General features: G+C 41.6%; 1 protein-coding gene across 6 annotated transcripts in view; it reads right to left on the bottom strand.

The window, feature by feature from the left end:
• Positions 1-15,023, bottom strand: part of RERE (arginine-glutamic acid dipeptide repeats) — a 419,954-nt gene that overhangs the window by 118,852 nt on the left and 286,079 nt on the right. For all 6 annotated transcript variants that reach the window (XM_068538818.1, XM_068538817.1, XM_068538815.1 and 3 more), the window contains 3 exons: positions 9,125-9,173; positions 2,922-3,046; positions 1,735-1,834 (listed from right to left, as the gene is read on the bottom strand). In XM_068538818.1, the coding sequence (XP_068394919.1) occupies positions 1,735-1,834; positions 2,922-3,046; positions 9,125-9,173 (274 nt within the window). The remainder of the gene's footprint in view (positions 1-1,734; positions 1,835-2,921; positions 3,047-9,124; positions 9,174-15,023) is intronic.

The raw sequence follows: 15,023 nt of genomic DNA on the forward strand, positions 1-15,023 counted from the left end.
ATTAGACAAATTCAGGAAAGTGCCAAAAACAGACATTTAATTAAATACGGCAACGTCTTTGTTATTCAAAATTCAACTGATCAGCAGAGTCATGAAAGGAGAATTTTTTTCATAAAGCTTTTACACAAAAACCCAACAGAAAACAAACTCATATCGAAGAGTTACTTTAAATATACACACATTTTTTAGGGTATTTTGAATTCACAGACATACATCTGCCATAGCCACTGTTTGCAGTATCATCAATCTCTGTGTCTCAGTTTTCTCATCTGTAAAAATAATCTCAAAGGCCCCTTCTGGCTCTATCACTATATGTTCAGAATAAGGATTCCTTATAACAACAAAAATTCAAAGTATAAGATAGGTGAGAAAGTAAATGGGAATATGAAAAATCATTCACTTATTTAGAACATGGCAGCAAGATGAATCAACCTCCAACATATGAGACTATTATAACATTATGTGATACTCAAGAAACACAACTAGACCAGGAATAAAAATCAACCATGTCGTTCAGGTATCTACATGCTTCCCCGAAAGCAAGAAAGATCCCTAAATTGGGATCTGTTATCAACTTTTTGCATTGCTGGCATTCAAACAAGTCATGTGGTCTTTCTACGCCTCCAATTCTTATCTATTTAGAGATGGGAACAGATGATTTTGAAAGTCCCTTCCAACTACAGTGACCTCTCAAGAAAAAGGGCGCTCACATTACACTCAGTGAATCATCAGAAGGGCTGCTCAGCCTCATGCCCAATGTCCTGTGTAAGTACACATAACCCTGCAGACTAGTAACAGATCAGAAATCCATAAAAATTCATTATTACTTCAGATCTGATGATTTCACATTAGTGAACACCCAGAAGAAGAATTATTTCAAGGAACTTTAAGATACATTAATTTTCCTGTACAGCCCTGTAGGATATACTCCAAGGTCAAAAAGGAGTGTCCAAAAAAAAAAGTGAACAGGTTTCAGGAATCCTACTGTTTGTAGCCGCTCGAGTTTTGTTATTCTGAGCTGCTATGGAGTCAAAGGATCAAAGCAGATGAGCGTCCGTGCAGGACGTCACGCAACCAACTCAGCACCATTATGCTCGTGTGCTATGTTTTACTTTAGACTTTTTTAAGGATTGTTATTTTTTTTAAACTTAATTTTGTTTTATAATCATGTGAAATGTTTACATGGTTCCGAAGCCAAATCTATAAAAACCAAATTTGTTCAAAGAAGTCAAGCTTTTTCTCTATTCCCTCCGTGCCCTTCCGAATACATTAAGGGGAAAAGCGTGGCCTCTGGATTCACATCTTGAGTGTATGACCTTGGATCGTGACTTAACTGCTCTCAACTTATTTCCTGTGTCCACATGGTGGTAACAACGGAGCCTCCTTCAGAGCGGTGTCGGGAGGATTCAGTAAGATCCCTGTCCTAGTCCTCGGCTTGGTGAGATCTCAGTGAAGATTAACCACTGGCATGAGGCTCTCAGCAGAGGCTCGCCACGATCCTGAAGCACACACGCAGATCAGGAGGTGAATCTGCAGGTGCCGCGTCGCTGGCCAAGGTCATGGAGCCCTACCACCAGGACCACGAGTCAAATCTTTCAATCCCAGCGGCAGACCACAGTACTTACTCCTCAGATGCCAGGCCCCTTCATGCTCCATGATCATCGCATATTCCCTACGCCAGCACAGGGGAAAAACGAACTTTCTTCCCACCCGGCGCAACTTCAAAGGACTCACTGTGTTCAGCGCGTTGAGGGTGGTGTCATCCCGCGAGGCCGCGACGCAGCCGTCTTCCGTGGAGCCTCCGTCACACATCCCCGCAAAGGCCGCCATGCTCCTGCGGAGACGGGAAGGGAAGACGGCAGCACAGACATTTCAACCCTCAGCTTCCAGAGCACATCTTCAGCCCAGACCAAATTCCACTACTACATGCATGAGTCCTCAGCCTTGCTGCTCTTCTTGTTTAAAAAAAAAAAAAAAAAAATTGAAGTTCCTCTGCAGTTCACACCCTTCACTCGCTGAGAAAAAGGAACGTTATTTTTATTCAGCTCCGTTTGTCATTTCTTCCCATGCCTTATCAGTGCTCAGATTTTAGTCTTGGGGGCATGAGTGATCTAAAGCTATCTGCCACAGCAGTCGGCTGGGTTACAATGTTTTGAAAGAAAAGTCCCCAGAAAATATCTAAAATTAAATCCGCTGAAACTTTACTTCATTCCTTTCATACTATACATCAACTACCTCTAAGCAAATTGAAAGAGGAAAAGAGGTGAAAAGAACTCTTAGTAGTCACCCCTCCCCTGAGGCCTCCATCCCTACTGCAGCCTCCAAGCTGCACTGCTGACCACGGAACAGCCAGAGCTAATATTGCATCACCACCTGTTTCAGCGTTTCTGTTGCACGTTGTTGATACTACAGTGAGTGAGTCCCAGAAGCCCCTGCAGACAAAGGAAGGCTCTGCCTGCACTATGATGTGTCTGGGACAGACTTAAACTTCTCATTTTGCAGCCTCGGCATTTTCAGGTTAGCGAGTACTCATATAGGTAAGCCCCCAAAACATAAAGTTTAGGTTAGGTACCACTGAACAGCCACAGAGTAAAGAAACCTGTAAAGGGATTTTAAGGTAAGCTGAATGAGCCAATTACTCAGCTGTATTAAGAGGTGTTGATAACTGCATGCATGGCTTAAGATGTTTTCCTTCTGAAGACTTCTAAAATCTAATGTGGGGCAAACACCAAGGAGAAAAAAGTGATTTTACCATGGTAAGCTATGTTTCTCTGGTAACAAGGATCAGGGCTCTGATTACAGAGAGTATAACAAAACATAAAGTCAGAATGCCCAATATATAAATAGAATTTCAGGGGAAAGGAGGAAGTTTGTTGCCCACTAATCAATTCACAAAGCAGAATGGTGTGGATTCCTTTTACCTTGCTGCCCTCAAGTACATAAGGAGGTCACAGTCATTAACTCCTGGCATCCAGACCAGTTCCTCATGTTGGGTCACAGCGTCACCATCGGGAGAAGGGAACGGTTGCAAATCGGGAAGTTTGGCCTGTAAGACAGGGACGAAGAAGTCACAATCAAGGCACACTTAAAGAGGTGCCTGTGCAGGCAGGCCTTGGGGACAGATGCAGTAGCTTACTAAGCCTCTTTCTTTTGGCAGTGCTGAAATAACAGGAAAATCATGAGTCACTGAAGCTGGCCTATCACACATTTCAGGATCATTTCACCACAGAAGATTTCACAATGGACTGCTCAATCTCTACTTAAGGAGAAGCAAACAGTGTCAAATTAAACCAGTGCCAGTACCGTCCTCAGAGGGAGAAAGAAATGGGCACGTGTGAATAAAAGAAATGATGAAACAAAACAATGTTTCAGGAAATAAGAGCTGCTTGATAAAGAAGGGAGAACCACACACATTTCCAATATAATAATATGTTTACAAAGAGATATATACAAATAGTGGAACCTCACCTAAGGACAGGTGCTAAGAAAAGAACTGAACTACCCTACTGAACTAACGCTGCTTTCCAGAGAGTCAGTATCGATGAGTCAGGGTGAACATCCAAAAGAGCCATCACGGTAACATTAAAAACACAGCTGAAGGAACTTCCCTGGTGGTGCAGTGGTGAAGAATCCGCCTGCCAATGCAGGGGACACGGGTTCGAGCCCTGGTCCGGGAAGATCCCACATGCCGCGGAGCAACTAAGCCCGTGTGCCCCAACTACTGAGCCTGCGCTCTAGAGCCCGCGAGCCACAACTACTGAGCCCGCGCTCTAGAGCCCGCGAGCCACAACTACTGAGCCCGTGCTCCACAACTACTGAGCCCATGCGCCTAGAGCCCACGCTCCACAACGAGAAGCCACCACAGTGAAAAGCCTGTGCACTGCAACGAAGAGTAGCCCCCGCTCACCACAACTAGAGAAAGCCCACGCGCAGCAACAAAGACCCAACACAGCCAGCCAGCCAGCCAGCCAGCCATAAATAAATAAATAAATAAATAAATTTATTTTTTTAAAAAAATACTATTGCTGTGGGGGGAAGGACCAATCCCCTAGAGAAAAAATGGACTAGAAATACACTTAGTTTACAGAAAAGGAAATGCGAGTGGCTCTTACTCATAGGAAAGGATGGTCAACTCTGCTGATAAGAGACATGCCAATTAAAGACAGTGAGATACCATTTCCGATCTATCAGACTGACATAAATGCCAAAGTATGACAATACACAAGGCTGCATGTTTGCACTCATATAAGTCGCTAGTACGAGAAAGCAAAATGGTACAATCTCTACGGAGGGGAACTCTGTAATATCCTAACAATTACATGTGCCCTCTAAGCCAGCCATCGTCCTTCTGGGATAATATAATATCCCAAAGATAAGTTGGCAAAATAAAAATCTTTATGCGTAAGCTATTCATCGCATTATTACTTGTAACAGCAAATGACTGGAAACAGTGCAAACGCCCAACAATGGGGGCTGGAAGAATCAACTGCTCCACCCACGCAGTGGGGTCCCAGGAAGTGGCAGAAGAGAAAATGAGAAGGAGCTCTACCTATTGCTATGGAGGGAACACCAGGAGATATTGTCAGAAGGTAGAAGAAAGGTGGTGAAAGTGTTTTTATTATGCTACCACTTATCTAAGAACAGGGGGCTGGGCAAATAAAAATAAGAATGATAGATCAAAACCCTCAATTAAAAACACTAAACAATTATCCATCAGGGAGGGAGGGAACACGTGGAGGGGACAGGGAAAGAAGGTGAACTTTTTGAACATACTTCATTTGCATGTTTGATTTGGAGCCTCGTATTTTACGTAATTATAAAAACAGAATTAAGTTTAAAGAACAACAATCCCTTAAAAACTCTAAAGCAAAATCAAATAAATCCACCTAGCTATGTTTTGTGTTTGTTCCTCTCTAGGAATCATTTCAGGTAACCTTAAAACATACTAATTTGCCTATATAGACTTAGTGGGATATATTCTAAGGCCAAAAAAAAAAAAAAAAAAAAAAAAAAATCTATAAAGCTGTTTCCAGTATTCATACTGTTTGTAGCAGTGCAAGTACTGTTATTCTGAGCTGCTATATATGTATTATGGGATTGAAGCAAATGAATAATTATTTTGGTGTCATTTAAAAATTGGTTTTGAGACATGGGGAAAAGATACAGATATGGATGAAAGAAAATTTCATCTATAGGATTAAATATAAGGCCTGTTCTGAATTTGAATTAGAAGCATCAGAAAGAAACCACGACACGTTTTATCGTTAAAAGAAGAAAAGGGGGGAAAAAGCATATTTCCTCATCTGTTCCCTGAAAAGGCCTGGAAACAGTAACTAACCCAGTAATAATGACTGGGCAGCAGCCACTCGAAAAATGTCACTTTCCTCTAAAACAAACAGTGAGGACTCATTAGGAAAGTTTACTTCCAGACCTAGGGCAGGGAACGCACATAATGACACATTAAAATCATGTCATACTAGATAAAATACCCTACTCTACCAAAGACCACAGGGGTCGAGTTAAAAGGACACAAGACAGCAGGAAGAGGCGCCTACTAGCCCACGAATGGATAATTTAATCATCAGTAAGAGTAACAGCAACTGGTTAGCAGATAAGTAATTTTTTTTAAAGGGAGTTTTAAATTTTTTTCTTTAATAAATTTATTTATTTATGGCTGCATTGGGTCTTTGTTGCTGCGTGCAGGCTTTTCTCTAGTTGCGGCGAGCGGGGGCTACTCTTCGTTGCGGTGTGCAGGCTTCTCATTGCTTCTCTTGTTGTGGAGCATGGGCTCTAGGAGCACAGGCTTCAGTAGTTGTGGCACACAGGCTCAGTAGCTGTGGCTCCTGGGCTCTAGAGCGCAGGCTCAGCAGTTGTGGCGCACTGGCTTACTTGCTCCGCGGCATGTGGGATCTTCCCTGACCAGGGCTCGAACCCGTGTCCCCTGCACTGGCAGGCGGATTCTTAACCGCCGTGCCACCAGGGAAGCCCAGATAAGTAATTTCAAATCCACTGATGACTACTGGAAGATGCTGGGGAACCAACCGGTAAAAAGAGGGAAAGATTCAAGCATTTATCCTGCCTTTCCTATGTGTTTCAGGGAAACAAAAGTTGACAAGGGAGCAGCTAGCTGATCAGCTAATAAAAGAAGGAATGATAGGATTAGAGTATCAGCATTTTCAAGGGTAGATCTAAGTAACAGGTCCAATTAGACAGTGAATCTAAGTAACAAGCAATGGCTGCAAACCATCATTAAGAGACACACATGTGCCTGATAGACTATATAGCACCACCCCAAAGTATTCTTGCCAGGGGCAGGGTACCGAACTAGAATGTGATTAAATCTCTAGATTTAATCCTGGCTCGGGGGGACGGATGGAGGGAGGGAGGGAGACAGACACTTAGGGAAATCTGGATATAGCAGACACCCGAATATTAAGAAATTGCTAATTTTCATTAGGTGTGATATACTGTGACTGTGGTTTTTGAAAGAGCACCTATCTTTAGAATATTCACAGGTAAAATGATACATCTGTGATTCGTTTCAGCATAATGGTGTCTCGGAGAGGTGTGGGGGAGAGCAAGTGAAACAAGCTGGACCACAATCTGGTCTGTGTGAAAACTGCGTAATGAGGATAAGGGGATTGTTCACTGTCTTATTCTTTCCCTACTCTTACATATGTTAGTATTTTTATCTAATAAAAAATTTTTAAGAAGGCAAATGTTGCCAGTTCACAAAAAGTACTGTTATATTTGGTACTCCAAAAACGCTGCTTTTTTGAAAATAACGCATAATAAATACATGTAAAATACGACATAAATTAAATATCTGATTTTAAGTGAAAGTACACAAAAATCCAAGCACAGTAAATCTGTTCCTTTCCAAGAATTTAAGCATCTTTTACTTAAGAACCGCTGTTTCTGTTATGGTAGGGGGAAAAAAGTCTAAAATAAAACTCTAGTACAAAGAGCTCAAGACACTAAAAACACAGAGGAAGAAAACTTGGGTGGGAAAACACAGCAGCAAGAGAAAGCAGAGAGGGGGAGGTATAACCAGGTGGCACTGGGGAAGACCTGGATTCCTGATCAAAATGTAACTCCTAGGCCTGAAGGCACAGAAAATACAGTGGAGTTGTGCTAGCCAGACCCACCTAATAGGCCACACCAAGAAAGGGGTGCACCTGAACAGGCAGGTGTTAAGGGGAGTCCTCGTGCAGCTTCCTTCTGCCCGTCTCAGTTGTAACCCTAGTCCTGGGACAAGAAGTGTCTCCTAGAAATCAGACGCCCCTGATGGTTTCTGTGTGGTTTTAATATCCCTTCATTTCTTAATTTCTTTTTCACTACAGAGTTAAAACGGGTTCTTAAAAATATGAATGATGGGCTTCCCTGGTAGCACAGCGGTTAAGAATCTGCCTGCAATACAGGGGACACGGGTCCGAGCCCTGGTCCGGGAAGACCCCACACGCCATGGAGCAACTAAGCCTGTGCGCCACAACTACTGAGCCTGCGCTCTAGAGCCCACGAGCCGCAACTACTGAAGCCCACGTGCCTAGAGCCCGTGCTCCGCAACAAGAGAAGCCACCTCAACGAGAAGCCCGCGCACGGCAACGAAGAGTAGCCCCCGCTCACCGCAACTAGAGAGAAGACCCGTGTGCAGCAACGAAGACCCAGCGCAGCCAAAAATAAAACAAATAAATTTTTCAAAAAATATGAATGATATACAAGAAATGCTCAACACTTAGACAGAAAAATTTCTATACCCTTATAAGGAGTCGCCCGTGTCTCACATCTCTAGTCCGTGATGGCTACAGTGGCTCGATTCCAACATCCATTTCAACTCAAATGACAGTCCAAGCCAGTCATGCTAATAAAGCCCTTTTCCTCAAGTCTAGATACGGACACGTGACCCCATCCATGGCAATGAGACGTGGGGACTAATGGAGACCTTCTGGGAAAATTTTCCTTCTTTCCTTCCATCCCTCTTTTCCTTCCTGGGGAAAAGAGGCATGATCCCTTTCCTCCTCTCAACATCTGCTGTATTTTCATTCACTGTAAGAACCACTATTATTTTATGTGCATTTAGAAAGAAGAAATGCTGCCAATTAAATTATAATCACACCACAGGATACACAATGAAGCCCGCCATCAGAGATAAAAAAATGTGAAGGAAAGAAGTGCATCTCAGAATCAGTGAAATTTAGCTCCTGGCCTAAGGAAGAAGGCAGCCCATGGAGACAGCTGAGCACCAAACCAAGAGAACCAGAGAGAAGCAGAGCAGAGCCTTGGTCCTGTCTGACGAAGATGTGATGGTAAGTGAGAATAAACAGCCATGTTCAGCCAGAGTCTTCTGGCCCTGCCTGTCAAAGCATCCTAACTGATACAGAGATCAAACGAAAAAAAGAGAGAGAGATGACAAATACAACAGCAGAGTCTTAGTAAACTGAGTAAAACATGGAAGGGCACAAGTCATGACACAACAAGCTTCCAACTGACAAACATCCTAAAGATTTTGACTTTTCTGAAGGATATGGGGTTTTAAAAAAGTTAAAATGAAAGTAGGCAGTGACCAAATGTTCGAGAGATGAACAGACATATACATACAATGAATAATTCAGCCTTAAAAGGAAATTAAATTCTGATACGTGCTACAATACGGGAGCACCTTGAAGACATTATGCTAAGAAAATAAGCCAGACACAAAAGGGCAAATACTGGGTCATTCCACTGAGTTGTCAAACTCATGGATACAGGAGGTAGAAGGGAGGCTGCCAGGGAATGAGGGGAGGGGAGAATGAGGAGTTACTGTTCAATGGACACGGCGTTTCAGACTGGGAAGATGAAAAGGTTCTGCAGGTGGATGCTAGTGACGGTTGCACAACAATATGAATGTACTTAAGGGCACTGAACTATTCACTTAAAAATGGTCAGAATGGTTAATTTTATATTACATATATTTTACCACAATTTTTTAAATGTATGTGGTGATCTTAAAAAAATAAATCTCTGCATTTATATAAAATTCCAAACAGCATAACAACAGTTTTAAGCTGCTGCTCAACAGAATAAAGGGCCAGTTGAATAATAAGAAATAAAAACCTATTAAAGAAGCTACTAAAATTTGCTTTACCTGATGGCTAGGACCAACACGAATTTCTCCCTGGGTACTGTTCAGCCTCCTGTCATGGAAAAAGCAGATCAGGTTAGCACAATACAGTTCTGACATAAACATGCACACATTCTTCAAGGAAAACAACTCACTTGAAGTAAGTGAGGGAAAACTCAGGAAGAATTAGCTTCCCCACCGTTTTCTAATGCCGCCCTGTATATGTGCGCTCCCCTAACCCCACACGCGTCTCTAAAACCGTTTCTTCTAAAAACCCCTCTACTGTAACTTCCTGTCTTGAGTATCTGTACCATCGTTCTTTCACCCTGCAGAGAGACGAACATTCCTACAGTACAATCCCAATACATGTTTCTTCTTCTCAAAAAATTTCAGGGTGCCCTACGATAAACCTTATTAAAATATAGACAAGATAGCTTATGATTCCTAGCACACACACTGGGTCATGCATGCATTCATTCATTCATTCAACAAATATTTATTAAGTACCAACTGCAAGCCAGGAACTGCCCTAGGTGTTGGGGATAAAGCAATTGAAAAAAAAAAAAAAAAAAAAAACAATATTCCTGCCTTACTGGAACTTTTATTCTAATTTGGGTAAAAAAAAAAAAAAAAAAAAAGAACCACATAATAGGTCAGATGATGAAAGGGTCAAGGAATTAAAGGGGTGGTAAACGATGAACTTTTACAGTTCTTTATACAGGATAGTCAGAAAAGGCCTTATTAACAAAGTGAAATTGAGCAGAGATGTAAAGCGTGCGGGGGCACGAGCCCAGCAGGCCTAGGAGGTGAAAGACCCATCTCGTTTCTGTGTCATTCTTACTGCACTTGCTATGCTCACTCTCCCTCACTCCAAATCCAAACCATCCAGGGTCCTTCTAAAAACCACCATTTCACTGAAACCTTTCTTGATTTTCTCCCCATGTCACCTCACACACCCCCAAAAGTGTGGGGTATCTTGTCCCTTTCACTCCTTCAGGAAACATTCATCGAAGGTCTCTGCATCCCGGGCCTTGCACAGGGCATGCAGTGGGTACACAGTGGTGCACAAAGAAACGCAGACCTCGGCCTCCCAGAGCTCAGTGCCCACAGCTCCCTGTTACCCTCGATGACCATCACGACCATCTGTTGACCCTCTTAGGAAAACGCTTTCCGTGCCCAGTGACAAGGCCTTACTGTGCTGTACAGTCAGCTGTGAATTTTCACTAGCGCTGAAGAGTAGGCTTTTCCATCGTGAGAGCTGCTTGATGATTATCTGTCGACCTGGACTGAGCTGAAGCGCGTAATGAGGCAGCAAAGACCAAAGAGGAAGCACAGACTCTTATTTTTCTCTCATGGCTCTAATACCCCCCACCATTAGCTCTGAAGCTGTTAAAATGAATTCTGGAAAACTATTATTTCCTTCAGGTCCAGCACTTTCTTCTTTTAACCCGGACAATTTTTCTCGTGAAGAGTCTTATTTTGGCAAAGTGGGCCTCAGATATGACAAAGGAAGAGAGAAGACTAACAAAAAGAAAATGGTCTAAGCCTTAAGGAGCTTACGGTCCATCTACCTGGGGAGGTAGCAGCCGCGTCCCAAACACCAGAACAGGTCCAATCGCTCCGCTCATGAGCCCAATACATTTCAGGAGAAACAGAGTAAAAATGCTAAGGGAAGTGATCAAAATTAGGCAGGCTTCAAGAGGAGACAGTCCGTGCAGAGGTCAAGTTCCAGAGAGACCCCTGAAGGACATGAGGAGCACAACAGCAGGCAAGAGAGGGCTTCCCCAGTGGGACGAGAACCCCACCAAGGCGGGCAACTGAAAGAGAGGGGCTGCGGTGGGAGAAAAGCTCCCGTGAAGAGCTACCTTTAACTCACGAGCCACCCTGGTCTCGTGCGTAGGGAAATGGGTGTTGAAACGCAGAGCTGACACTCCCGTGAGTTTATGCAAGGGATTAGGAGAAGCTGTTTTAGGAGGTATGCAGAGGAGTCACACAGGCCAGGAGGCTATTTTAATCTGAGCACTTCTTCAAAAAAAACAAGCAGTCAGTGTTACCCACTATTTCCCTTCCAGCTCATCCCTTTCTGTTTCGTAACCAGCTATGAGCAAAACATAGCTGACAAGCCTAGCTCTCTCCTTCATTTCTAAACACTCTCCAAATGCTTGCCTGCCTACAAGGAGGTCTGGCCAAAATGCATCATCTCAGAAAGCTTCAACCACAGCCCGTCCAGCAACGTGTGCCCACGGCTCAACTTTCAGGCTCTTCTAGAAGGTCTTCAAGTGGTTGGTTATGGAAGCATCTCCCTGTCACTGCTACACACAGTAAGTCCTTGCTAATTCCAGGACAAACATTCCTGGTTCATTTTTACTTTAATTTTTTTTATTTTTTTATTTTTTGTGTGCGTTTTTGCTTTTTTTCTTTTAATATTTTAATAAACCAGTATTATCATATTTAGCTCAAAACTGTACCACAATAAACCCCCCAAACACCTTATTGAATAGAACTGCTTATATGCCACTTAGTTGTATAAAAACAGGATGCTAGTAATTATTAATACTGCTAATAATGATACAAGAGAGACAAAAAAACATGCTGGAGTATCTTATTAACAGCCAAAATTAGAAATCTGTTTCTCTCTTTTATGTCAATGAAGGGTACTTATTAATGAGTAGACTGAAAAGCACAAAATAAAACAAAGAACCTTTTAAAATTAAAAATCAATTTTTACAACAAAAGTATTTATCATATGCAATTTTTAAATATTAGGGTTTCCCAGCAAGAGATACAATGAAGTTAAGTTTTGAGCAGGATTAAGATCCAAGGTAAGCAGGCAATGGCATTAGCCTACCGTATCTAGGGACTCCCAGATATAGAATAAATGGCAGAAATATTTTTTAGGTCTAAGAGAAAAAGAGGTAGATAGCAATATACACCCTATTAGAGAAAACCGGATGCATCTGACAGAAAACCTGTCAGAATATGAACTAAAGATAAAAAGAAAAAGCAGCCTTCTTCCTGGGAAAGTGCCAGTATCCAGCTGTATCTGGAATCCAAGGAACAATCCCAGCCCTCCCTTCTTCTGACAGCAGCCAAACTCTACATTCAAGGGTCCTCACCTGCCGCTTCCCTGCCCGAGTGCTCCTTCTGTGGTTCCCACCTCATGTTAGCGGGTGGCACTCCGCTATGACTAATTTGGACATCTACCTCCACCCACTCTGGGACTGAAGAGTACAGAAACAGAGATTTAATTCACTTTTTATATCCCCCAGAATCTAATACAGTACCTGTCTGGCATTATTACTCATTCAGGACAAATTGGAAATTCCTTGGTTACATGAATATTTCTAGACTGCTAGGATGCAAAACTTGATAAAAATCACCAAGAATTATTCTTTAAATGCAGTATCAACAGCTTGTAGGAAACACTCTTAATAATGATACGCTGACTACTACTACATTTTTCCTTTTACTTAACACAGCAAATCTCAAACTTTTTGGTCTAACACCTTTACGCCCTATTGAGTATCTCAAGGAAACTGTATTTTTGAGAGATTTCAAAATGTTTACTTATTGATTTATTTTAAAATAACAATAGGCTCATGACATAATTAAATATACTCTTATGAAAAATAATTGTATTTACACAAAAAACAGTGAAAACAGAGGTAACGTTTTACATTTTTGCAAATCTCCTTAGGATCGGACTTCGTAGAAGACAGCTGGATTCTCACATCTGCTTCTCTACACTCAAATCTGTTACAGTACATTCTTCTGGTTTAAGTATATGAAAAAAAATTGAACCTCACACAGATATATAACTGGGAAAGGAAAGATTATGTGAATAGTCTTTTTGATAACTATGGATATGCTTTTTGATACTACACCAAAACTCAACATGCGATTGTTTCTTAAAGGTCTTTTGCACAATGTTAATCTAAAATCTTATCGATGATCTTTTGGACTCTTGTACGTTAAAATCTGTTGGTCTGTCTTGGCCTTTGAATGGATCTTCCACCCATGATTCTGTCATGCATTGGTCAGATGGAAAATATTCACTCACTAAGTTTTGCAGATCTTCCAAATATTAACACAGTTAACTATACAATTTAAGAAAAAGACTCACATTCATTAATATCACCACACATCTCATAACAAAAGCCTGTGTATGTACAGAAGCTGTCAAACTCCGAGTGGTGGGTACAAGTTTTTCAAAATTCTAATTATTTACTTGAAAGCTCCAGTCCTGCATTGGCAAAATACTGTCAGCTGGTTTGCCTTGAAATGGCAGGCTCACCGTGTTTGTTCATTTTTAAGAAAATGTCCACCAGTTACCCGAGTGAACACAGTTTATCAGTTATTCTCTCAAATAAAAATGGTGTTCCATGAAAGAAGCAGCTAGTTAAGCTTCTAACTCCAACAAACAAATGCGTGTCCTTTGGTGCGCACCAGAAGCCTTCCATGGTGCGCACCAGAAGCCTTTCATGGTGCTTCCCATTTCACCATAACGAATACTGCAAAGACAGGAACTCAAGGGTCGGGATCTGATAAAATTAATAATGGGGCCCACAAACCAGCTGTGAGAAGCACTGATTATTATACATTATGAACTTCAGAAAATACTGGAGGCTAACTAACTAGGACGATTGACTTGTCTCCTGTTTTGTAATACTTGCTCCCCTGTTCGTTTACACACACTTCTTTCTCACTCCAGCCCATCAACGTGAAATACTATATTTGTGTTGAAGAAACGAGACATTTACGCACGTAACCTGCTTAAGAACTATGACGCCGTTACACAGACAAGTTCACAAGAAGAGAATGGACGCTGATTGCGTCCATATTAAAGGAAAACAAAGTGAAGTCTGGGGCCGCTTTCTGAAGTCATGGAGACTGGGATTAACTCGGGGGTCACTGTCCAATAAACGGTCACTGGAATAAATTCTAAAAACTATACTGGAGGCTCAAATTCAAAAGGTCCCTCATCTAGAAAATACCAGGTTAATCCTTCAATTAGTAACAATAGCTAACATGCAAAGTACTTTCTATCTGTTCTGGGTGCTCTTACAGTATTATCTCATTTCTATGCATTAATTCATTTAATTCATATTTTGATATTAAGCAGAGCACTAGTAGTGTTATTCACAGAAATTCAGATCTTATTCTACCTTATTATCTATCTTTTTCTATCTTATTATCTATCTTATTCTAACTTATTCATAGTTACTAAGAAGGTTTCTGCTTGATGTATAGCATTGCCTAATTAACACAGCAGGTCTGGGCAAAACCAGGGTAGCCTTCAATTAAAGAAGGAAAATCAAGACCGACCAAGGACAGTGTAAATCCCAGCAAGGTCAGATAAAGGATACTACATATGCAATAAGAAACCAAAGATGGAAGTCATATCCCAGGATAATGCAAGACACATCTACGCACACCTTTATCCTTGCCTCAGGGTTTTTACCTAGATTATCTTAAATTTAGGCATCACATACTTGTATGACAAACAGAAGCAAAATAATACTAGTTATCACTTATGAAGCGCTCTCTATACATTATTTCATTATTCCATGACAACTCTGTGAGGCAGTATCTCCACTTAACAGATAATAATAACAGGAGTAATTGCAACATCAATAAAGAAGCTAAGATGTACATTGAACATTAACTATGCAGCATGCATTTCCAGCGAAGCAAACTCCATACACTGTCTTATCTAACCTTAAGGATGACCCTGTAAAGTAGGTGCTATTATTACCTGTACAGATAAGGAAACTGAAGCTACGAGAGTTTATGAAATTACCCAAGATTACACAGCTAACAGGTTGGAAAAACCAGGATTCAAACTCAAGTTTAGTTAACTCCAAAGTCAGAGCTCCCAGCCACCTTCCATACGGCAGAGTGATTTTACTGAACCAAAATTACA

The sequence above is a fragment of the Eschrichtius robustus genome, chromosome 3 (assembly GCF_028021215.1).
Source record: "Eschrichtius robustus isolate mEscRob2 chromosome 3, mEscRob2.pri, whole genome shotgun sequence".
Lineage (NCBI taxonomy): Eukaryota > Metazoa > Chordata > Mammalia > Artiodactyla > Eschrichtiidae > Eschrichtius > Eschrichtius robustus.